Raw genomic sequence first — 23,238 nt, 5'->3', positions numbered from 1 at the left:
TCAGATTTTTAACTGATTGCAGCTATCCAAGGGATCCTTCAAAATGCAACAGGGTTAGACACAAAATTAGGAAGCATTTATGAGAAAAAGAGTACATTCAATCATTGCAAAATTACATCAACAGGAATAAAGTATTTTTTGGTTTTACTGCAAAAAGAGGCTGAATGTTCCACACTCCCATTTAGCTGATGCACTGAGCTGAGCAGGGGGAGCACCCCAAAGCAATGCTGGCAACAGAATCAAAACTGATTATCTTCTAAGAAGGACTGGAATTAACTGAAGATATTTTAGGTTTGGCCAAAAGCAGCAAACCACAGAGATGCAAATTATTTCTGTGGATTTGTACTGCACATCAGCTGAGAGCTCTGGGAAGGCTGGAAACTCCTGTTAAAATCTGACAGAAAGAGGCTGGAGCTATGTAAACTTCTGCTAATAAATTCCACAATAAACATCCAAATAGGAAGAACAAGGATTTTTTGTTTGGCTACCAAACCCACACTACACAGAGAACACCATGACACAACCCTAAGGAAGCTTTAGTTGTGACCCTTGTGCCAGATCTGCTGGTGGGGATCTCCTCACATGTGCTTGCTCGAGGTGGTTGGTATGATGGGAAGAGAGAACTAAAAGCCTCTAAGAAATAATGTGGTGTGGGGGACCTCTGGAAGGCAGGAAAATGCCATTAAATGAGTTGCATTTAATAACCCATGTGGATAAATACACACTTGTAATCCACGTAGGAGCAGAAAATATGTGTGTTTGCAACAAAGGTCTCTGCATGAAGTTCAGCTTTACACCTCTTGTCTAATTGAAAACCATGCAGCCTTTGTGTTCTACAATCCCTCTGCCCTCTGGCCAAATCCTTAACCCTAAAATACATGTTGCAAGCGCTGCTCCAGCCCTCATAACAAAAAATTTGCTGGTGGGGATGAATTTTATGGGAGTTTTATCAGCAAAAAATCCTACCATTCAAATTTTGATATTTAAGACCTTTGTTGGACCAGTGTGGTACAGAGATCCTAAATACCTGGAAGAACTAAAATGAGCAAACATCACGCTGAAGATCTGCCTTTAGTTTGAATTAAATTGACATTTTATGCAGCTTTTCAAAACCATCACTAGATTTTAGGTAACAAAGCACGCACTGGGCTTTCCCACTCGGAGTTACTAAAACATCAGGGTAGAAGGAGGGTGTGTCATTGCCATCCATTGACAGGGAGATGTGTAAAATTTGAGGCTTTTTTCAGGGAAGGAGCCACAGGGAGCTGTGTCCTCTGGTTCTGCAGCTCGTGGAGCTCTTCTGCAGAAAGGCAGCAAAGCACAATCTGTGCCACAAATGGCCCCAACGCTGGCTACAAACACTGCAGTGCTCTGTAGATGTTGGCCCTCTGTAGTGAAAGCCTGAGTGGGCTTGGTTAAACAAATCCATCTTGACTGATTCCTGAATAAAATACAGTCAGACAGTAAACACCAGATTCACACAATACACTCTCCAGGCAACAAAAGACCAGCGTGACCCTCCAGGGCCGGGCTGCCCACGTCGGCCCCGCGGGGGCACAAACGGGGGCACAGTTTGATCTAATGCAATGAGCACTTCTCTCACTAATCAACAGTGAGGACTTATCTACATGTCTCCAGTTCAGAGGAACACTGCACACCACGAGCAGGCACCAGCCCTTCATTTCTCCTACGGGACGGGAAGGTGAAGGCTGGGAGAGCAAAGCCAGAGCTTTGCTTCTCTCCCACGTCACTTCCCTGCAGCACCAACCGCCCTGTGGTGCAGCCCTGATCCCAGATGTCTGCTACATCCATGTCCAACCAATGGATCAGAAAAAAACCTTTAAAAAACAAGGCTTTCTCAAAAGGGAAGGGTGAAGTTACGTGGCCGAGACCTTCAAAAAAGTTGCTTTGTTCCCGGCAGACGAAAACACATTTTTGCTTCTCATTTTCTTCCTTTTTGCCTCTTTAGGGGAAGTTCCTGGAGGCACAGCACGTAGTCACAGAATCACAGAATGGTTTGGGTTGGAAGGGACCTTAAAGCTCATCTCAGTCCACCTCCCTCCCACAGGCAGGGACACCTTCCACTAGCCCAGGTTGCTCCAAGCCCCGTTCAACCTGGCCTTGGACACTTCCAGGGATCCAGGGGAAGCCACAGCTCCTCTGGGCAACCTGAGGCAGTTATTGTCTGTAACAGTCCTAATACTCCCACAGGAGGACATCAAGTCATTGGAGTTGTTCCTCATAAGCAGTTGAACTATTTTACTTTTAGACCTCCTAAAAGCATCATATTTTCTACTTCTCTCCACTGTTATCTTAACAAGGAAGAGTAACTGTCTGACTTACAAGGGCTCTGTCCCTAAAACTCCAGCTGAGATTAGAAAGTCAAACTGTGACCTGATGATTCAGCTTGGTTAGTTCTGCCCCTTAAAATAGTATTTGGCAGTGCAAAGACCCTGCAACCAGAAATTAGGAGTTTGCTTTTATGGCGAAACATGAGGCAGAGGAGAATTCAAATCACTCTCATGTAAATATATCATATTTATAAGGCCTAGGAGAAGTATAAGCAATTCCTCACTGGGAAAGAGAGAACATTCAAGGAAAATATAGTGAGATTTCAGTCCCTGGTGTTGCTCTTTCTCCTTCAGTAACTCCCAGGATTTTAAGAAGACAAGAATTAGGCTAGGTTTAAATCCCAGCAGTTCAAAGGGTATTCTTACTTCTGGCTGATGTCTCCTAGGGACCATTATGCATCTCCATGCTCACATTAGGCCTGTCATTAGGTATGTGGGGTGAGACTCACTGATTTGATGAATGCCCATTGCTGGGCTGCCCACATCCCACTGAGGGAGCACAGGAGCCCAGGATCTCATTCTGGAGCAGGAGAAGGGCCTGTGATGCTGAGCTGTCACTGGGTTTGCCCCATCACCTGATGTCCACACAGCTCCTCGTGCCACCACACAGCCCAGGGTGCACCACAGGAGCCTTGGGCAACCAGTGCCAGGGAATTCTCACGTGGTGGTCACAAGTGGCTGAGGGGTCTCTGCTGGTTTCCCTCATGCCCAAACCATCCCAGGCAGTGAGTGCAGGCTGGTGGCAGATGCTGGTCCACACGCCTCATTTCACTTGGGCGTTCACTTATGCCGAGGGAATCGCTCCCATGGGAAAAAAAGGCAATCTTCCATTGGAAAGTTGGCCAAGGAGCTAGCTCAGAAAGCAAACAGCTTGAGTAAGAAACTAGGTTTTATGATGGATTCTTGGGAGGAGTTGGTTTCAGTTATTTGGCTGATTAAAATCAGACTTTGGAAAAATACTGCAAGTGCCAAACGAGTTCTCTTCGAATTTCAGCTCTAAAATACCCAGTATGTCACCACACAGGGCACCTCCTAAAGGAAAACCCAAACCTGGTGCTTCTGCCTCATTCTTCTTCTCTGCTGGGAATGAAAACGCAAAAATCTGCCTAATAAGAGTGCTGAAAGACATCCACCTTCAACGAAAAGCTTTTGAGAACTTCAGCTTGACCCGTCAATAAACAAACCTTTCTTGATCCAAAGAAAACACGTTGTCATTTCTCTCCCAAAGAGTTCACCCAAGACAGACCTTCCCCAGTCACACTCCACTGAGAGCATCCAAGAGGAGGAGCAGGAGGAAGAGATTCAGGTTTCTCCTCATTCAACTCAAAACTTCTCCAGACACAGAGGGGTCTGGAGAGATGCTGTTGGTCAGGGACACCCCAGAGCTGTTGGAGGGAAGGGGAGCAGGCAGGAGGAATTCCATGTGGGGGTTATTCAGGTATCCCCTGCACACATGACCACAGGGCATCCACGTGGACCCTCATCCAGAGGCGTGAGGAGACTTTGGGAAACGCAGCAGCCTATTTTAATTCATGTGCAATAAAATAATCTCCAAACTAGTTGCCACTTACAGATGTTCTGGCTATACGTAAATAACGATCCTACACACATGTGCAGGAAATATATTTATTTAATAGGCTCCAGAGCCATGGATAATGGTACTTATTGACTCACAGCCTTACTTGGAAAAATTGAGAGGGGGAAAACAAATTAAAGCATTTGCCCATCTATAAAATTAATGTACTATTTTACCTATTTCACAGCAGCATTAGCAAGCTTAATGTCTCTAAGGATCAATAGTGGCACTACTACACAGGCTTTTCTGTGCTGTCTTTGGCAAAACACTTTGTGAAGATGACTGGCAAAGCAGAGTTTGAACTACAATTTAAAAAGCAGTGTTAAAAAGCAGGAATAAGTTTAAAAAAAACTTTTTTTTTTTTGGAAAAACAACCAAAGAGCAAGACACAATTCCCTCTTAAAACCCTTCAATATTTAGAAATATGGAAAATTCCTGTATCAGCATCTAATGCTTCGACCTATCCCTGTGAATACATTGACACTCACATACAAATGCAGACACAAAGCCCATATGAATCCTGAATAGGCACATTCATGCAATCAGCAGTTGTGTGCAATTCATGTTCAGATGTTATGTAAATACATAAGAAACTTAATTTGTGACCTTGTGTTAATGGGAAACTGGGCACGCCAAACATATTTACATAAAAGCACAAGCCTGAATGTAAGTGACCATTTAAGACTGGCTGTGTGTTTTTCAGGTGAAGCATAAGTGCTTATATTTGAAAATCAGATTCAAAGCCTAATACAAAAGGTAATAAAACAAATCCTGTCTTCTCCCTGTCTGTCAAAAACCTTTTATAGACACGTCACCCACTTCTAAAAGGGCAAACTAAAAAAAAACCAAACAACAACGCTCTTTTGTTTAGCTGCAGCATGCCTGGAATACCTTAATGGATTGGAACATTTAAATTCCCAGTTGATTATGCTGTATTAGATCTCATTATTATTGACAACTGTCCCTCGGGCCACAGGGCCAGGGATCCCTTCTGCCAAATGCAGGGTGGTGATCTAAAATAAGCAGGACAGGGATGGTGAAGGATGAATCCAGGCATGGGCTTGGGGGAGAAGGAGGGTGGGAAGAGAAGCAACTTTATTTAGAGTCATTTCCACATCCAAATGAAGCCAAATATGTATCCTCACATTCCTCTGCATGGGGTTTCAGTAACAGCAAATGCTCTGCACAGACTCTGCCCTTTAATCAAACTGCAATTTACTTATTTTTTGATGAGATTAAAGCTGGGTTTGGTTTTTGGTGAGTTTTCCATGCCATCCAAGACCCAGGTTCAGCAGGACCACCGCGCTTCCTCCCCTCACTCACACACAGAAACAGTCCTAAATTATCCCTGACTTCAGCATCTTCCACAGGTAAACAGTGTGAGACAACAGAGGTGAGACTGACAGCTCAGATTAACCTCAATATTGCTACTCTGGGCTCAAATTCCATCTGCATACAGTGTCAAAACAATTTGTTGCAATAAGAAGAGGAACAGCCTGGACCAGGCTCGCGCACAGACGGGCTGGAAATAGCGGGAGCTCGGGAGAAGGGATTTGGCAGACAAAGAACACGAGTGTGATTCTCATCTGCAACTGCATTTCCCCATCACAGCCTGAGATACGAGTCCAGTGCATGAACGCTGTTCCAAAGCCATAATTAAAATCAGATTTCAGGAGGAAGCATCATAAATTGCTTATTATTTCTGGAATCTGTAGGTACTAAAAATGTCCCCAGACTACTCGTCAGTACACGGCTGCTGGAGGAAGCCCCCTCCTCTTCTTCCTAATTTTTTCCAGGTCAGCTGGAAGTTCTTAAGGCTTCTGAAGCCACTTACAAACTCAGACAAAAGCATCACCCTGAAGGTTTCACATTTTTCCAAGAGCAACGAGAGGTTACACAAAGCAAGTCCCACCCCTTGGAAGGTTTCTGTGGCCGCAGGAGCCCACGGTCAGGAAAGAGGAGAGGATGTCCATGGGGATTCCCACCTAACCCCATGCAGAAAACCATCTTTCTCCACAGCTTTGCTCGTCTCCTGGCACCTCCTCAATTCCTACAGCCAGGCAACACTGGGAGTTGCCAAAAACAAGTCCCAGGGCGGGAGCTGAGCCTGTGGTCACCACGACTGTCATACTGAGCTATGGCTTGGGCACCTCCCTCAGCCAGGGGAGCATCAGCCAAGGGGTTTTTAAAACTTATATTTACCTTTTTTAAGATCAGCACCCAAGGACTGCTGGACCCTCCTCAGCAGCTTTTAGAGATCCACCAAGAAACTTATGGAAGGTCATGAACCACAATCCCATCCCACCTGGAAGAGGCACAAGTAGCCGAGGATGTTACAAAGGTTCCACAGAAACCTTCCTGCCCCCGTGACTCAGGTAATGGGGATGCAGGGCCATCTTCCAGCACATATCTGGACCATTTTTGTGGGATTTCCAGCCCTGCTTCCCCATGGACATGTGCCTGGAACCAGCAGCGGGGTCGTCTGCTGGCGCGAGTGCCGCCACATCAGCTGACTGCCAAAAAGGAGCCAGAAAGCTGGAAAAGGCACATTTTGCCCCAAATAGCACCGGTAGCGTCCCTGAAGTTATTTCTGATGGAAGGTTAAAAAAATCCCCTCCTGCAGCTTCTAAGCCCAGAGCATTCAAAAGCAATCAGTAATCGTGGCAGAACGCTGAACGATGGCAATCTCCCAACTCTGAAATTAAATTTTAACTTTCCACACAAATCCTTTCAGGCTGCATATTTATATATTTAGTAATAAAAACCATACTCATGACCATTGTCAGCTGTAAAAGTTCTATCATAATAACAACACTGCTAATGGGAGCTGAAACTGGAACAACACTGCCTGGATCAGTAGCTTCATCGCTGATGACTTTACTAAAATGATCCTAATTTTCTTTTGCAAAACATTACATAAAACTCTACAGACAGACTGGGGATGTACCTGGTAAAAGAAAAAAAAAAAATCCACATTCTGATGTGAAATTTTAAATCAAAGTGGTTACATGATGACCTGGTCTGGTGGGTGACATCCCCACCCATGGCAGGGAGGTTGGAACTAGATGATCTTTAAGGTCCCTCCCAGACCAAACCATTCTGGAATTCTATAATACACATGACCCCTAATTAGTATAGTTTTGAGGCAGCAGATTTTAAGGACTCAAAGCAAAATATTTTTACATTCCACTACAACTCTGAATTACAGATGGGATTAGTCTCAAGGAGACATTTCTTTCCAATTCAAAGGAAAAAAAATAGCTTTAACATTGGCAGAATGGACATACTGCCAGACCTCTATTTCTTTCATATATTTCTAATTCAGCATCGGTCAGGAGCTTTACTGAACACAAGCAGTTCACACTCTCACCTTTGATATTCTCTTTCACAGGTATATTGTGGCTGAACATTATGAAAAGCCCAAGAACCTGCTGATTGAGGCTTAAACTTGCAAAGTTTATATTAAATTGAATAATACCTATCAATGAGCTAAAATGGAACTGTTTTAAGGGAAAAACATCGAGAAAGATCTTAATAGACATTCATTTATTCTCTTGCAGTCACGCAAAAAAGTTCATGAGTCATGACAAGGGATGAAGGATGAGGTAGTTTAAAACTAAAATGTGAAACTAAATTACACTTTTAATTGGGAATTCAATTTTTCCTCATCAACTGCAAGTATGAGAATACAGCTTGTCTATCATTTACCACTGCAGACAGACAAGATGTCCTTTAAGAGGTGCAAACAAATGGGGAGCTTTGTCAAGTCTTTTTTTTTTTCCTTAATGAATTATTTAACTTAGTCTTCACAGGTTAAGGAGTAGTATCTACATTCTGTCAATGTCTGGTACCTCATCCCCAAAAACATGTTGCTGTGGCAGATCAGGCTCTACATGTACTACAAGTACTGAATTTTCTATCAAATCCCATTTAACTGGGTGTAACACACAGTTTTTAAGACTGCCAGAACAAAATCGTTGCAGTTCTGCCTGCTCATGTTTTTGTAAGTGGCTTTTTGTGATTTGCTTTCTGGTAAGTATTCCCCAAATGTGAAAAACAAAAAAAAAAAAAAGAAAAAAAATGAGGAAAATAGTGGGAAAGTTCTAAACCCAACTTGTAACACAAAATCTGAGCTGAGGAGGAACTCGATGTTAAGAGGGGACAGGAGACTTGTAGGTGCTCCCAAAAAGCCTCATGCTGGGTTAATGGGTAGCATTTAAACACACTTAAATCAAGAGTGCAGCACATTGTGTCTGCAGAGGAAGAGTTTACAGACCTGAACCTCAAATAAACCCCTTTAAAATGCAAATCTCTGTGAAAGGAATTGCCCTTAATACCTTTCCTTTGTCCACAGGGCTCAGCCAGGCCCATCAGCACCAACCTGGAGGTGGTTTGGGATGACAGCTGGAGCATCCACAGGGAGAGAGGGAAGGATTCAGTGAGTGATGTCTAAATCTCCCAAGGAATGTTGTACAGTGAGAACTTGGCATAAAGGGAGCTCAGTGATGGATAAACACCTATCCCGGGCTGAGTCTCATGGTGGAGTTGCCTTTTTTAGTTTTGGCTCTACATTTCCAACCAGCTCAGGGTTTGCTATCAGATACACTTGCTCAAATGTGTATTTAGTGTAAATAAATCTAGATCAGGATAAAATATCACCTGCCTGGGTCAATTCATTTCTCTCCCAAAGAAAAAACAGCCCAAGCGTGGAGCCCAGGCTGCCCTGCCACGGTTGTGCATCACAACTGTATAAAAAGCATAATCAACACCATATTTTAACCAAATTGGGGCAATTAGTTCCCCTCACTCCTCAAGAACCCGAGCTGCAGATGTTCTGTCTCCCCTGTCAGAGAGAGGGGCTTTAAAACTCTCATAAACAAACAGGGCTGATTTAAAAGAATCATTTCTTCCTGAGAGGGACACATCTCTCTTTTTTATGCTTGAGTAAATCAAAATTGGCTTGATCGATTTTGCTGAAAGTTTCCACTTGGATGCCAAGACAAGGGAAGAGGAATTTCAACTCAGCCAAAGAAAGAGGAATCAGGAGCCCTGCCCTCAGCATGGAGCATCTCCTGCTCCCATTTTGACCAGTTTAACTCCATGCAAATGACACCAGGATGTGGTTTTTCATGGTTCATGGGTTCAAGAGCCTGCCCAAGCCTGATCCTAAAGCACCCCAGGTTTGGGATGAGATAGCCCAGCACACCCCAGGGAGATTTGCAGTCTACAAACACCACGTTCAGACAGAAAGAAAACTGTTTATGCTGCCCTTTGTTATTAAGCAGAAGCTCCAATTGGGCCTTGTCACTTCACTTGGAAGTAAAAAATTACAGATGAAAAGGACCTGCACTTACAAAATGTTTATGCTCTTATTACACTTGTTATCCACACCAGAATGTTAATCATAACAACCCTGAGCAACCCTGCAGAGCGTCAACGCACTCCTTGGTATATGGCTTTGTTAGGTAGGAGTGAAAGGGTGAATAATAATATTCACAGCTTCCCTGCAGTCATGAAAATGTAAATATTTTTTTAAAGTGCTTACAAGACAAACCTACAGTAAATTTGAAAAATGTCCCCCATAATATTTAAACTAAATCCTCCTCTTTAACCTAACAAACCTAACCTTGCAACATGGCAGTTAAGTGATCCATTCATTTTACTTCAAAATCTCAGTTCTCCCTTTGTTTAAGAGCCAGACACCAGCTGACAAACAGGATGGATAATATGGTCTCTCCAGAAACATTTTTCTGTGATTTAGAGTGATTAAATCTAACACGTGCTTCTGCTGAGCCCTCAGCCAAGGTTTGGAAAGCAGTGGGTAAAGAAGTCTCAGGTCAGATCACAATCCTATTCAGATGGAAAAAACAGAAGTTCTGGAGTGTTTGTCAACCTGTTCTTCAAAAAATAAAAGAGAAGAAAGATAGTCCAGTCATCTCAGCACATGAACACTGACTAAATACATTCCCAGGAGCAAGGAAAATGAAGCAATTAAGTTATTCCCTACAGAAGGGCAGGACAATAAGCAAAGGTCTGCAGTGGAAGCAGGATCAGGCTGTAGAATCCAGTGAGTGGAAGAGAATGGAGCAGATGAGCCTGAGGAACTGCAAGTTCAGCCAGACCCTTCCTGCCCATCTGCAGATTCCTCAGCACCACTGCAAACATGCCTTTGGCACCCCCAGAGCAAGCTCTGCAGCACTGCCATGTCCACCTGAGAGGTGGAGAGGATGGGGATGGTTCTGTTTTACAGGCTGGGGATGAGCAGATGGAGCAGCCCTGGGAGAAGGACCTGGGGGTGCTGGTGGGGGACAGGCTGGACATGGCCCAGCCCAGAACCCCCCGTGCCCTGGGCTGATCCCCCAGCGTGGGCAGAGGGCAGGGGGGGATTGTGCCCTTTGCCCCTCAGGTGAGACCCCCCTGCAGAGCTGCTCCAGCCCTGGGGAACAGCACAGGGAGGACATGGAGCTGCTGGAGAGAGTCCAGAGGAGGCACCAGGATGATCAGAGGGATGGAGCAGCTCTGCTGGGAGGAAAGGCTGGGAGAGTTGGGATTGTTCAGCCTGGAAAAGAGAAGAGACCTATTTGCAGCCTCTCAGTACCTGCAGAGGATGACAAGAAAGGTGGAGAGAGATTATTTACAAGGGTCTGGAGTGACAGGACGAGAGCAAATGGCTTCACACTGACAGTAGGTTTAGATTAGACATTAGAAAGAAATCCTTCCCTGTGAGGGTGGGGAGGCCCTGGCACAGGTTGCCCAGAGAAGCTGTGGCTGCCCCATCCCTGGAAGTGTCCAAGGCCAGGTTGGACAGGGCTTGGAGCAACCTGGGCTAGTGGAAGGTGTCCCTGCCCATGGCAGAGGGCTTGGAACAAGGTGATCCTTAAGGTCTCTTCTAATCCAGGCAATTGACTCTATGATTTTGGGATTTCTGCATTATTATTTTGGTCATTTATCCACAATTATCATCAGGAGTTTTATTTTACAAATGTTCAGTGGAAAACCAAACTGAACCAAACCAAAAATCCCTTCCTATACCATCAGAGTGCATGAACAGAACGTAATTACTGTCACAGAGGCAGCAATAGGAGTCACTGTGGCTCACACTCCTTTCCAGCATGATTTATAATTTAATATTCCTTGTGATTCTACGTCCCTAGCAAAAAAAAAAAAGAATAAAAAATAAAACATATCAAAGAGGTTCTCCACATATCTCAACTGCGGGAATGCAGCTTTTCTAGTCACAAAGACCAGCGAGCAAGCATCTGTGTTCACACAGCTAATTAAAGTGTAAGAAAAACCTCTTTTATATCTGACTTGTGAAGCTGATAACGTGTAAGTTATAACTTGTATGAGACATGATAAACTCTGTCCTTCACAAAGAGAAATGCACTTCTAACATGACTTACTGTAAACAGATCTCAGGGTATAGCAGCTTCTAATCAGAGGCAGCTCCATAATGGACTTGTTGAGCGGTGACATTTCCTACACCACTTGGCACGGGGTGAGTGATGATGCTGCTGTGGTTAAACCAGATAAGGTTCAGTACTAATACAGGGAACAAAGTGTTGGGGTTTTGACTGCATTAAGCCCAAATTTACAAACACGAACCTGAAATGTTTGACAAACATGGGAAGAAGAGCCATCAGGAGAGCACCTGCCCCAAAGCTGGGGGAAGGATCTCGGGCTTCGAGCTTTGATTTTGCTCCTTCGTAAAAACTCACTTTAACGTCACCTTTGGAGAAAATGACTCATCACCAGCCAGCTAAAAAAGGAAGGAGGCACTGGTTCCAATCAGTGTCCAGGAGGCCTGTTCATACTGGACATAAAGGTGGCAGGATTAGTGCACAATGGCTCGGTCCCCTCCGGCTCCGGGGGCTCTGCCCCCCGGCGAGGAGCTGACATGAGAGGATAAGACAACTCCATTAGGAGCCCGTATCACTTCTCCCCAGCCTTCCCCACAAGCAGATGGAGCAGCTATTTAGCCAAATGCACCGTGACTCCTGGTTTATACATGAGCATCTGGGATGTTTCCTACTGGGGGGCGAGGCACAACGTCCCCCGATTTATCAACCGTCCCGCGCGCAATTAAAGATTCAGAGAAATAATTTGGGGGTAAAGGCCCCTCGGCCGAGCTGAAAAGCAGCAAGGCATGAGGGGTCAAGTGTTTCTGCAGGATTTATATTTACCAAACAGAGCTGCCTGCAAAGGAATGTCTGTGTGGAGCTGTGGCAGAATGAGGCCCCGGCAGGAGAACCAGCAATTGCTTCGTTTCGACTGAAACGAATTTAAATGCAGAGTTAATAAAACAACCCTCTTTATCGCCCTAAGAAACAAAATATATATGTAGTTAGAGCTATATAATTTCCTGCTAATACACATTTTGATCTGAGGATAATGTGCAGTATCACCATTTTTCTGTGCATTCTACAAAAGGCCTCTAATACCTTAGAACCATTTAATCAACATCCCACGCAGGCAGTGAATAGATAATTGAAATATAAGTACTGTCATCCATATCCCCTTTGGGAAAGTGACACAGTAAGCATTATATCATTCCATTAGACCATCCTTTGATGTGGGTTTTATTCTCATTAAACTATGTTTTAGCCTCAAGGTTTCTCCCCCCCACACCTCTCCGTGACATGGCCGTGCCAGGAAAAAAATAAAAAAATACCCCGCTGTTCAAAAGGCAAGAAGTACATTTTTACAAGCAATTGTACATGTCAAAAATATAAAGCTGCCTTTTTAATTTCTTGTTTACCAAACACAGGCAATGACAGCTTCTGGAAAACACAGGGTGGAAAAAAAAAAAAAAAAAAAAGGAAGGCAGGAGGGTGGTGGTGGGGAAGGAATGCATTTACTTGTTTTCAAATAATAAAGCCTGAATACAAGCAGGATAAAAAATGCTTGAAAAGGCTGCCATGGTGGTGTCTGCTTTGAATTGTGCCCTGTTTAAACAAGAGGAAAGCCTCCCACTGAAAAAAGAAACATTTTTATCATTCAAAAAGATCTCAGGGCAGTCCCTTTAAAATGAGGTATTTTCTAAACAAAATATCAGAATGTTCCCCTGCAGGGAATGAGCATCTGATCTCTTCGAAATGATTATTCTCCAAGAACTGCAGATTTATGGAGTTTTTGTTTTATTTGTTTTAACTTAAGTAGAATGAAACCTGTCTGAAATGACCACCCAAGGGAGCAGAGCCAACAGCTAAGCAGGGGCTGAGCTCTAAATGGGACCCCAAGTTGTACCAAGACCCCTGGGGAGGTTTTAAACCTCTGGCTTAAACCAGGGCTGGGGAAATGCTTAATGCAGGTCTCAGCCTAAGCCCAGGACATGGATTTCCCCTCACTTACATCAGTGCAGCTCCACTAACATCAGTAGGAACGCTCCTGATTTGCATTAGTGTTAGCAAGCAAAGAATCAAGCTAATTACCCTGAGTTATCCACAGTGATTACAGCAGGAATTTTGTTTTCAAATGCACACACATTTTTTCAGCCCGGACTGGTTTTGTTACACTTGTAACTGTAGGTCTGCTAAAGGCAACTGAGTGGGAAAACTCAGCTTTACACAGAGCTAGTTTTGAGTCAGGAAGTGTTTTTGAATAACTAAAGTTTGACATGTTGCAGTTTCCTATGTGCCCATGAATGTCCAACTTACATATCTGCAGTTATAACTACAGTTCATAAATATAAGTCATCGGTGAGAAACATTGCTAGCACAGGAGCTCTTTTTGGTCTGATTCTTCAAGAGTTTGGCTTATTACAGGTTAAACTGAGCCAAATCAAAGCTCCATTCAGAAATGTCAACAAGTAGGAGAAGCATTAGTGCCTCCATTAACTGCAATAACCATCAGCTGTGGTCATGAGTGGGAAATCCATAGACAGAACACAGCTCCTTGGGCACTGCCAAGGGAGGAGGTTAATGGGATGCTAGGAAAAAATATTCACCAGACAATACAGAGATTTACTTCTGTTAGTCATCCAAGGCATTATCTGTGTTGTGCCTTCTTCTGCCATGTTAATAGACCTAAATGCATGTGGAAAAGCAAGCTTGAGTGTAAATATTCAGCATAATGAGACTACAATTAAATTTCATAGCATGTTATTTTTATCATAGAATTAAGGAATGGTTTGGGTTGAAAGGGACTGTAAAGTTTATCTTGTTCCAAGCCCCTGCCACGGGCAGGGACACCTTGCACCAGCCCAGGTTGCTCCAAGCCCCGTCCAACCTGGCCTTGGACACTTCCAGGGATGGGGCAGCCACAGCTTCTCTGAGACACCTGTACCAGGGCCTCCCCACCCTCACAGGGAAGGATTTCTTCCTAATATCTCATCTAAACCTACTCTTTTCTAGTTGAAAGCCATTATATTGAAGGGTTTTGAGACAAGACCCGGAGCCAACCCTGGCTCTGAGCAGATCAGTCCACAGCTCTCCTGAGATCCCTTCCAGCCTGGACCATCCTCTGAGGCTCCCTGCATGGTCCAGGTGACAAGAAACCTGGAGGTGAAGTGAGGGAGAAGGCCCAGCCCCATTCCCAGGCAGCCACTGCAGCCACTGCTGAGGCCAAAGCCAAAGGACTTGGCACAGAAAACAGCTGAAAGGGGCAAAATACCACAGGAGCAGAACTGAGCAGTGTCCACATGGCCATGAATTGGTTATTTAGAACGTGTTCGAGGGCCCAGGATTTTTAAAATGAAAAACTGTTCCTGTACAGCTCTGAAGATTTTTATGAGTGATTAACACAGCAGATCCAGCAGCACCCTAAGTTCATAAAACAGCCACTTTTTCACAGGAGTTTCACAGTGCAGTTCTGGGCAATCAGAACTGTCACTTTGTACAACATAATGAAGCAGGACACTTGTCATCCTCCAGGTTAAGCTCCCTCAGCTACTGCAGCTCATACTGGAGATTTATTTAAATTAATCTGCAGGAAAATTAAATCCATTACCTTAAAAAGCAAGGGAATAAATCACACCCAACAGGAAACCAGGAAAAGCTGCTGCCATTTCAGTTGAATCTGAGGTTGTGTGAGCACATGAAATGTTTCGCTGTCAATGACACAAAACCAATTCAATAGCAGGAAAACCAAGATCAGCTGTTGTTATAATGCAGAACACAAATGCACTCAATGAGTTTAACACTGCAGCCCAAGTATGAAGAACATCTCAAGCTGTTTGTATTTCCAAACAAGACTTGAGGGGTCAGAGGAGGGAGGAGGAGATGTGGGCAGGCAGGAATGATGGATGGTGCTCAGTGGCGTGCTGTGCTTGGGTCTACTCTTGTTATTTTTGCAACAGGATGTCTCTGATTACCCTCTGAATAGAGAATAAGGATGGTTACGTCTCATTGCTCAAAGGGAACATTTTTTCAGAGCCTTACAAATTAAATAGGACATTGTAAAGCAAGCAGTCAATGACCTATCAGGTGCTGTTTGTCACAAATCTACCAGGAGTGTCAGAAGATTCCCTGGGGGGCACCAGAGGTGGGTTTGGGGCTGGCAAATAAGGTAAATGTACTCCAGTGCCTACATTGAGCAGTCTCAGCTCTGCAGAGTCGTTGTGTCAGTGCCTGCATGGATTGTCCAGGCTAAAGGATATAAAATATAGAGCAGGGGCACACTGAGCCTCTAAATAACTGTTTCAGCCATCAAGTTGATGCTTCACTAAGGATGGAGGACAATTGCTCTTCCAGAGATGTTTGCTGAACTGGCTCACAGGGAGCAATGGACAGGCCAAAGCTGCCCAACTGAGACACTTCTTGAGTGCCACCAGTAAGACCACGACACTGTCCCCAGCCAGACCTCTGAGGCCGTGGTGACATCCACACCCCACAGTGCAGCCCTGGCCACAGAGCTTTTCTTTAAAAGCTACTGAGGTTCCCCACTGATCCCAAAAGAAGCTGCAAGTCCTCAGTAACTCACAGAAAAGGCTGATGTGGGGATCTGGGAACCACATGAATGTGTATGCAGGGAAATGAACCCCCCCAGACAGGGGCTTGTGGTGCTTTCTCCCATTGAAGACTTCAGGAAGAAAGGAAGGGGAGAAAGGTTGGAAATAAGGTCAGTTAGAACTGACAGCTGGTCTTAAACCTAAACAGACTTGGGGCTGAGGCTGCAAATGGAGGCCACAAAGTGAAACATATGGAAATAAATTCTCTGCAAATGCAAAACACTTCCTAACAAGCCAGTTCCACGAATTAGCTTATCTAAAATGGAGACTCCAGCTCATCCCAGGACTGGATGATTCAGTAACTCCAAGGACCTCTCACTGGGGGTTACCAGTTTGATTCTGGCCTGAGCTCAAAGCATCTAAGAATCCTCTATGTGATGGCACAACCCCTATAAAAACTCTCCTTGGCCTCAGTGCAGTTTCTCAGTGGGTAAGATTCACATCAAAGCCACCCCCAAAAGCCTTTCCAAGGAGCTGCAGAGCCAACGTGATGGATGGAGAGTTAACAGCCTTCCCTCTCTTCAAAAGGGATGTCAAGCTCAGGACAAAAACTGCTACCCACACTGACCAGTTCTGCAACAAGGACTATGCCAAATAAACAGAAAACAAGAAAAGACAAAAAAAAAATAATTTACAAACAGTGCAAATGAAGACGGGTCAGAAGATGATGCCTCGTTTGCACTGGACAGCACAGATGTTGTAATGCAGCAGAATTAAAAAACCATCAAGCATTTCATGAAATGAAGCAGCTAAAGAGAAGAAAATGCCAAAACTCAAATGTCAGACAAATTTTGGGCAAGAACTCCATGCATACCCCAAGCTCTCTGGGTCCCTTCCCAGAGCCAAGACACCAGTCTCTTACGTACTGTTTATCCACCCCTGTCTCGTCTGGTATTGCCTGGTTTTAGCACAACCATTTACGGGCTTTATTTAATCAGCCAGGAAGGAAAGAGTTCAAGGAACACCAGGGAATATGTGGCAAAACGTAACAAGGTTAGATCACTTGCACTGGATTATTCTCCTCTGGCAGAAGAAATAACCCCAGTCAAGGCCTGCGTGTTCCAGGGTCTGCAGGGAGCGAGGGCAGCATTATTCAAGGGAAGTGACACTTTAAAGAACTTTAAATTAGCTGTTGACAGTCAGGTAGATAGATTGAGGAGTGATTACACAAAGTCCCCAGCATTACCATTTTGTGGTGAAAGCAAATATGAAGGGGAGGGAGAAGCAAGAAAATCCATGAAATATGGGTTTGCCAATCTGTGGTGCATTCAGACGACAGCGAAGTTCACGTAAGGACACTGGAAACATAAAATAAATGGCTTTCTCTGAATCAAAACTTGACAGAAAGTTTCCTAGTTATATTTTTGACTCCAGAAGCACTGCAAGCCATGCAAGTAGACTATGATAAACACACACAAAAAAATAATAAAAATAACCATCCCCCATCATCTTTCTTCCTAACAAGTGTTCCTTCTCCCAGGGCTAAAGGACCACATGGAAGGGAGCAGAAGTGCAGCTCTCCTGAACTGCACAATTAAGCCTGACTTACTGTATGTACAACAGATGCCCTCACTGCAGTGGTCCCTAAAATATGTTTTTAAATAAAATTAACTCAGCTCAGGAATCTGTAATTAGCACCATCTCCGAGAACAAATCAGAACAAGTTTATTGAAGTGCTCTAACTATTTACCATGAGAGCGAATTTACCCCCAAGGTTCACTTTACTATTTTGTCTCAATTTTCTTGTAATTTCATCTATCACGGGTTTTTTTTTCAGTCCTCCAAAGGTGATGGATAAAACACAGAAAGAAATAGGACCAACTGTTCGCTGAAGCCTAAGGGAAAACATAATTTTGTTATAAATAATCCTTGGCACAAATCATGGAAACGCAATACTAAAATTGTTTGTTGAATCATTTATGAATTGGGCCTTCAGTTTCAGTTTGCAAATAAGTCAGAGGTTTTTTTTCTTGATGTTCTTTTTCACTTTGCTTTTTTAGCTGGCAAACAGCCTTTGAGAGACTGAACTGATACATAATCCAAAAAACAGAGGGAATGAAGCGGGTTTATTTTTTTGAAGGAAATCTCTTTGCCTTTTGGGGTGGGAGGAATTTACTTATGGACTATGATAAATTCAATGATGACAAATTTTCACATTAATTCCATGAGATGCCACAATTTTGAGTTTTCACCCGGCTAAATAGGCAAAGACAACACAAGGGCCTTTACAAACCACTAAAGAAAATGATTTGTAGGTACCTCTGCTGGGAGTCTCAAACGAATATCTGCGATCCAAGAGATAAATGTGACTATTAAAAACAACATACATCTTTGTGTTTGTTCTAAGATGGGAAATTCTGAAGATTTATTGCTACAAAAGAGAAGTTCAGTGGAACATAACTGTGTGCTACCACACCACGCACGTAGCCATCTCGTGGCACATAAAGAAATATGTAACACGAGGGGAAATTCAGCTGCCTTGAGAAATTCCGTGTTTTCCAGGACAGCTGATTGCCCAAACTCCTCAGATGAAAGTTATAAACACGAAGAAATAGCAAAGAGCAGAGAGAGACGCGTCTCTTCCTTACGTCTTTTGCCTTAAAAGTGCTATTTTTCGTCATCTGAAGAGGGAGGGAAACTTGGAAACAGATAAAAGCAGCGTGAAGCTCCTTCCTCTCAGCCAGAGCAGGTGTGCAGTGCCTTACCTGATCTGTCCTCGCACCAGCGGCCTGTTCTTTGTCCTGTTCATGTTTGAGTCAAACGGGACCTCAAAGAACTGTAATTAAAAAAAAAAAAAAAGAAAGGAACAATCAAAATGAAAGGATCCCGGAAAACATGCCATGTGTGGAATGTCCTGTCTGCATCTGCAGGGGCTTTAATCTCTGTTTTTGAAGGTTCAGGAATACAGCGTGAATTTGGAGCTTTGATAAGTTTGCACCGATGCTTTTGGCAGCCCCTGAGAAAGAAAATCACCTGGAGGACAAAAGGAGTTTGCACAAGACCCCAGGAGTTCATCACTCGAAGCAGAGTTTGATTCCAAATCCCGCTCCTGACAGGTGTGACACAGCTTTTAGATGTACACAATTACATGTGCACACACACAATGGAATCATGGAATTGTTACACTTGGAAAAGATCATCCAGCCCAACCACAAACCCAGCACCACCACCATCAAACCACACCCACAAGTGCCACATCCCCACATTTTTTGAACGTTTCCAGGGATGGTGACCCCACCACATTCCTGGGCAGCCACTTCCAATGCCTGACCACGCTCTCAGTGAAGAAAATCTCCTAAGATCCAATCAAAACCTCCCCTGGCACAACTTGAGGCCATTTCCCCTGGTCCTGTCACTTCTTATCTGGGAGAAAAAACCAATCCCCACCTGGCTCCAACCTCTTTAGGGAGCTGTAGAAAGCAAGAAGGTCCCCCCGAGCCTCCTTTTCTCCAGGCTGAGCCCCCCAGTTTTACATTAACACCAACAGCCCTTGCAAATTTTCCTCTTCTGGTCTTTAAAAGACAAACACCAAGGTTTTTTCCAAGATCATCTGACTTCCAAGAACCCATAACCCACCCCCAAATCAATCACCCCTTGTAAAACGCCACTGAAACTGCACCGAGTCTCCAGTTGGAGCAGCAGGGAGTGAACACACCATATGGTGTTATTTAATGTCACCACCTAATTTGACTTTAAACGTGGCCTATGGGAAAATTCAGGAGTCACTATCTGCTTGGAATTCCTGCAGGCTCCTGGAGGATTTTATTTTTTTTTTAATAAGAATATTACTGGAAAAGCTGAACCCACTTTGCCACCCAGGCAACTCCAGAGCCGTTCAGTTTTACGTGTGCAAAATAACAACACAAATACCAAGCAGGGATTTACTTACAGAAAGTGTAGGATGTGTTTATACAGAGAATATTTTCTACTGACGTTACGTCTGAGGTTTTGGGGTAGGATCCCAATTATGGTGAATATGTAGGAAAAGCACCATAACAAATCATAATTCCAAGGAGTCAGACTGACAGTATAGCTCAGTGTAGCCAAACTGCAGACAGATTTTAGGTGATTATATATGATAAATGAATACATGATAAAATCTGTGTTGTTCCAGCAAGCTGATTTAACATTTTATGCTACAAAAGAGACAATTAACAAACATCTTCATTGTGACAGTGTCACATTACTGGTCTTGCTGCTTACTGGGGCTGCATTCCCAGGGGAACATCAATGGACAGGGACCATTCAGAGCCCTATGGGTGGATATCAAGGGAAAGATGCTCCATTTTCAGGCACATGGAACACTTTTCCCACCTACTGCCTTCAAGTAATGACTATATAACAATTGGGAATCTCTGCTGTTGCTCCTACATGTTGCAAGAGCAGTAGGGACTGGATACCCATGGATACCCATGGATCACCCTGTCTAACACAGCCCACAACGTTCTCAATCTGTGGTGCCATATAAAGGCATGGAAATTTAAAACACCAATGTAGAACTTAATTACTAGTTTATATTCAATTCACTATAATTTTTTGCCTCGATCTGTGTGGCAGAGCTGGCTGGTGGTTTGAATCACAGAATCATTTAGGCTGGGAAAGATCTCCAAGACCATCAAGTCCAACCTGTGACCGATCCCCACCTTGTCCCCCAGCCCAGAGCACTGAGTGCCATGTCCACACCCCCAGGGATGGGGACTCCACCACCTCCCTGGGCAGCCTCTTCCAGTGCCTGACCACCCTTTCCATGAAGAAATTTTTCCTGATGTCCAGCCTGAACATCCCCTGGCACAACTTGAGGTCAATTCCTCTTGTCCTGTCACTGTTTTGCTCCCAGTAAACCTCTGTCTGGAAGGGAGCACCCAACTCAACTACAATCCCTACCAGTTCTCAAAGCCTTCCAATTATATTATTGATATTCCTGAAGCAAACTCAGTCTACTCAGCCAAGACTTTCTCATAGGAAAGAGGAGAATGAAAGAAAGGGAGAAAAAGAAAGAGAGAAAGAGAGAGAGAAAGAAAGAAAGAGAGGAAAGGAAGAAAGGAAGAAAGAAAGAAGGAGGAGAGAGAGAAAGAGAGAAAGAAGGAGAGAAAGAAAGAAAGAAAGAAGGAGAGAAAGAAAGAAAGAAGGAGAGAAAGAAAGAAAGAAAGAAGGAGAGAAAGAAAGAAAGAAAGAAAGAAAGAAAGAAAGAAAGAAAGAAAGAAAGAAAGAAAGAAAGAAAGAAAGAAAGAAAGAAAGAAAGAAAGAAAGAAAGAAAGAAAGAAAGAAAGAAAGAAAGAAAGAAAGAGAAAGAAAGAGAGAAAGAGAGAAGGTTCACACATCTTTGGCTTTGCCTGAGCACTGTGACACAGCACTGGGCAGCTCTTCAGTCATTTTTATGCAGACAGATGACAGAGAATCTCTTGTCCACTGTTTGCTGTGGCTGATCTGCAGCGGTTGGACCTTCACAACTACAACAGTGCCCTGGAAGTGTTGGATGTTTCACAAAGAACCTCCCTAGGAAACAGCAAGGAGCACCCTCGGAGCGGGGAGAGCGCCCGCTCGGATCCGCCGGCAGTGATTGCTCCTGACAGCTCAGCGTTTTGCTAATGCTTTGTTTCACTGTTACATTTCAGGGACAATTACAGTAAATGAAGAAAAAAATGTCATTTGACATCAGACTGGTAGAGCAATACAAGGGAAAAATTCTATAGAGCTCAAGTCTGTTCTCTGGAAAATATCTTGGGTATGCTTGGGGTTTTCTTATAAGTCACAGTTTTGATTTCTGTTTGCAAAGTCGGACTGCTCTGAGTTGCTTCCAGTTTAAACTTGTGTGTCTGAGGAGATTCTGGCTCATTTGAGAGCGCTTAAGCTCATGGATAAAGGTATCCCTGTGTGATGGATAAAATCAAACTAATGTGCAAGTTTTAAACGTCATGTGTCTCAAACACAAAATGACTACAATGAAGAACAGCTGGACAGTCAACACCTGAAAGAATTTAAACTTATGCAGTTAACAGGATAACCCGACAATGCCATGCTCAGCTTATGAAATATTTCCATATATATTTAATATAGCAGTCAACCTCTGAATAGAATATAAATTTTGAACAAGAATCTCCTCTGCTGACTTAAGTCATCAAAAAATGTCTGTCTCTACACACAGACACGGCTGCTCCTGAAATTAAGATTACTGCATGACTTCAGTCTGAATTTTCTCGCTTTTTTAAATCTGACAATCGGAATAATCTGTTACTGTCAAGTGTACGCACGGAGCTACATTTCCAACTGAACTACAGTTAGGGAAAATCCTTTTATTTGCAATGCCCTAGATTCCTTCACTGAGCTAGTTGCTATTACATGTCAGCAAGATGCCATTTATCAAACTTTTCCCATTTTGCTCCCAGATGTTCAGCAAAATTCTCTCTCCACTCGAAATTATTTTCCCCTGATATTCTAGAAAAAATGAAAAAAAAAAGTGCATCTCAAATATCATTCCATAGGAATGAAAGAGTGAAGTCAAACATATTATCTCATGCCAGGCCAACACAGCTCTGCCTGTTTTAGCAAAGAGTAAATTCAGTAAGATGACTCCTGGATAAATAAATATTTTAAAAGCACTCAAGAGGCTTTTTCCTCAGGAAGTCTGAATGCATCGGTTCAGCTGGACACGGCAGAATATTATCTGCCCTTGGTATCTGGGAAGTTGGCCACCAAAAGGGCAGACAGAGGGTTAAATCTACAGCATCTAAAAAGCCCTGAGTGACAAAACTTGGCAAGAGCTCTGCAGACCCCAACCTAAATTTTAATCAGCATGCATGAACATTTAAAACATGACGGTGGAAAAAAAAATAAATCAGGCCAGCCAGTACTTTGTGGTTTATTTCTCTGGCAGGCTCATCAGGCTCTTTGTGCAGATCTCATCTTGTTAATATACAGTAATTATATCTTAAACATCTCCCAGTTCCTAGAGTAGCTGTCACATTACTGCTCCGAGCTGTTTACACCCCTGGGGTTTCTGTCCTTCAGCTTCTGCACATTGGTTTCCACTTTGTTTTCAAGTGAAACGTTAAAGAACGTTTAATTTCAAGCAGGAGGTAGATGAGCACTCAGATCTCCCAGATTAATAATTTTATTCTAAGGCAAGATTTCCATAGCATCACCTCACACATGCAAACAGTATTATGACATGTCAGCATTTCCAGGACCAACGTCAGGGAAAGGTGAGAGGGTGTCCTGTGCCTTCACAGGGAGACCTCTTGCTCCTTCCATCAGCTCACAGAACCACAGAATATCCTCAGTTGGGAGGGACCCATAAGGATCATCAAGTCCAACTCCTGGCCCTGCACAGACACCCCAACAATCCCATCCTGTCCCTCAGAGCG

At 43.7% G+C, this 23,238-nt stretch overlaps 1 protein-coding gene across 1 annotated transcript in view; it reads right to left on the bottom strand.

Annotated features, from left to right (window-relative positions):
* Positions 1 to 23,238, bottom strand: part of LOC127475573 (protoheme IX farnesyltransferase, mitochondrial) — a 103,680-nt gene that overhangs the window by 16,288 nt on the left and 64,154 nt on the right. The window contains exon 5 of the mRNA XM_051797533.1: positions 18,580 to 18,650. Coding sequence (XP_051653493.1) covers positions 18,580 to 18,650 — 71 coding nt within the window. The remainder of the gene's footprint in view (positions 1 to 18,579; positions 18,651 to 23,238) is intronic.

This window comes from Manacus candei, unplaced genomic scaffold (genome assembly GCF_025592945.1).
Source record: "Manacus candei isolate 608988 ecotype Guabito, Panama unplaced genomic scaffold, ASM2559294v1 h1tg000047l, whole genome shotgun sequence".
NCBI classification, from domain to species: domain Eukaryota; kingdom Metazoa; phylum Chordata; class Aves; order Passeriformes; family Pipridae; genus Manacus; species Manacus candei.
Note: the sequence above shows the minus strand (reverse complement) of the source record. Positions and strands in the feature narration are given on the sequence as shown.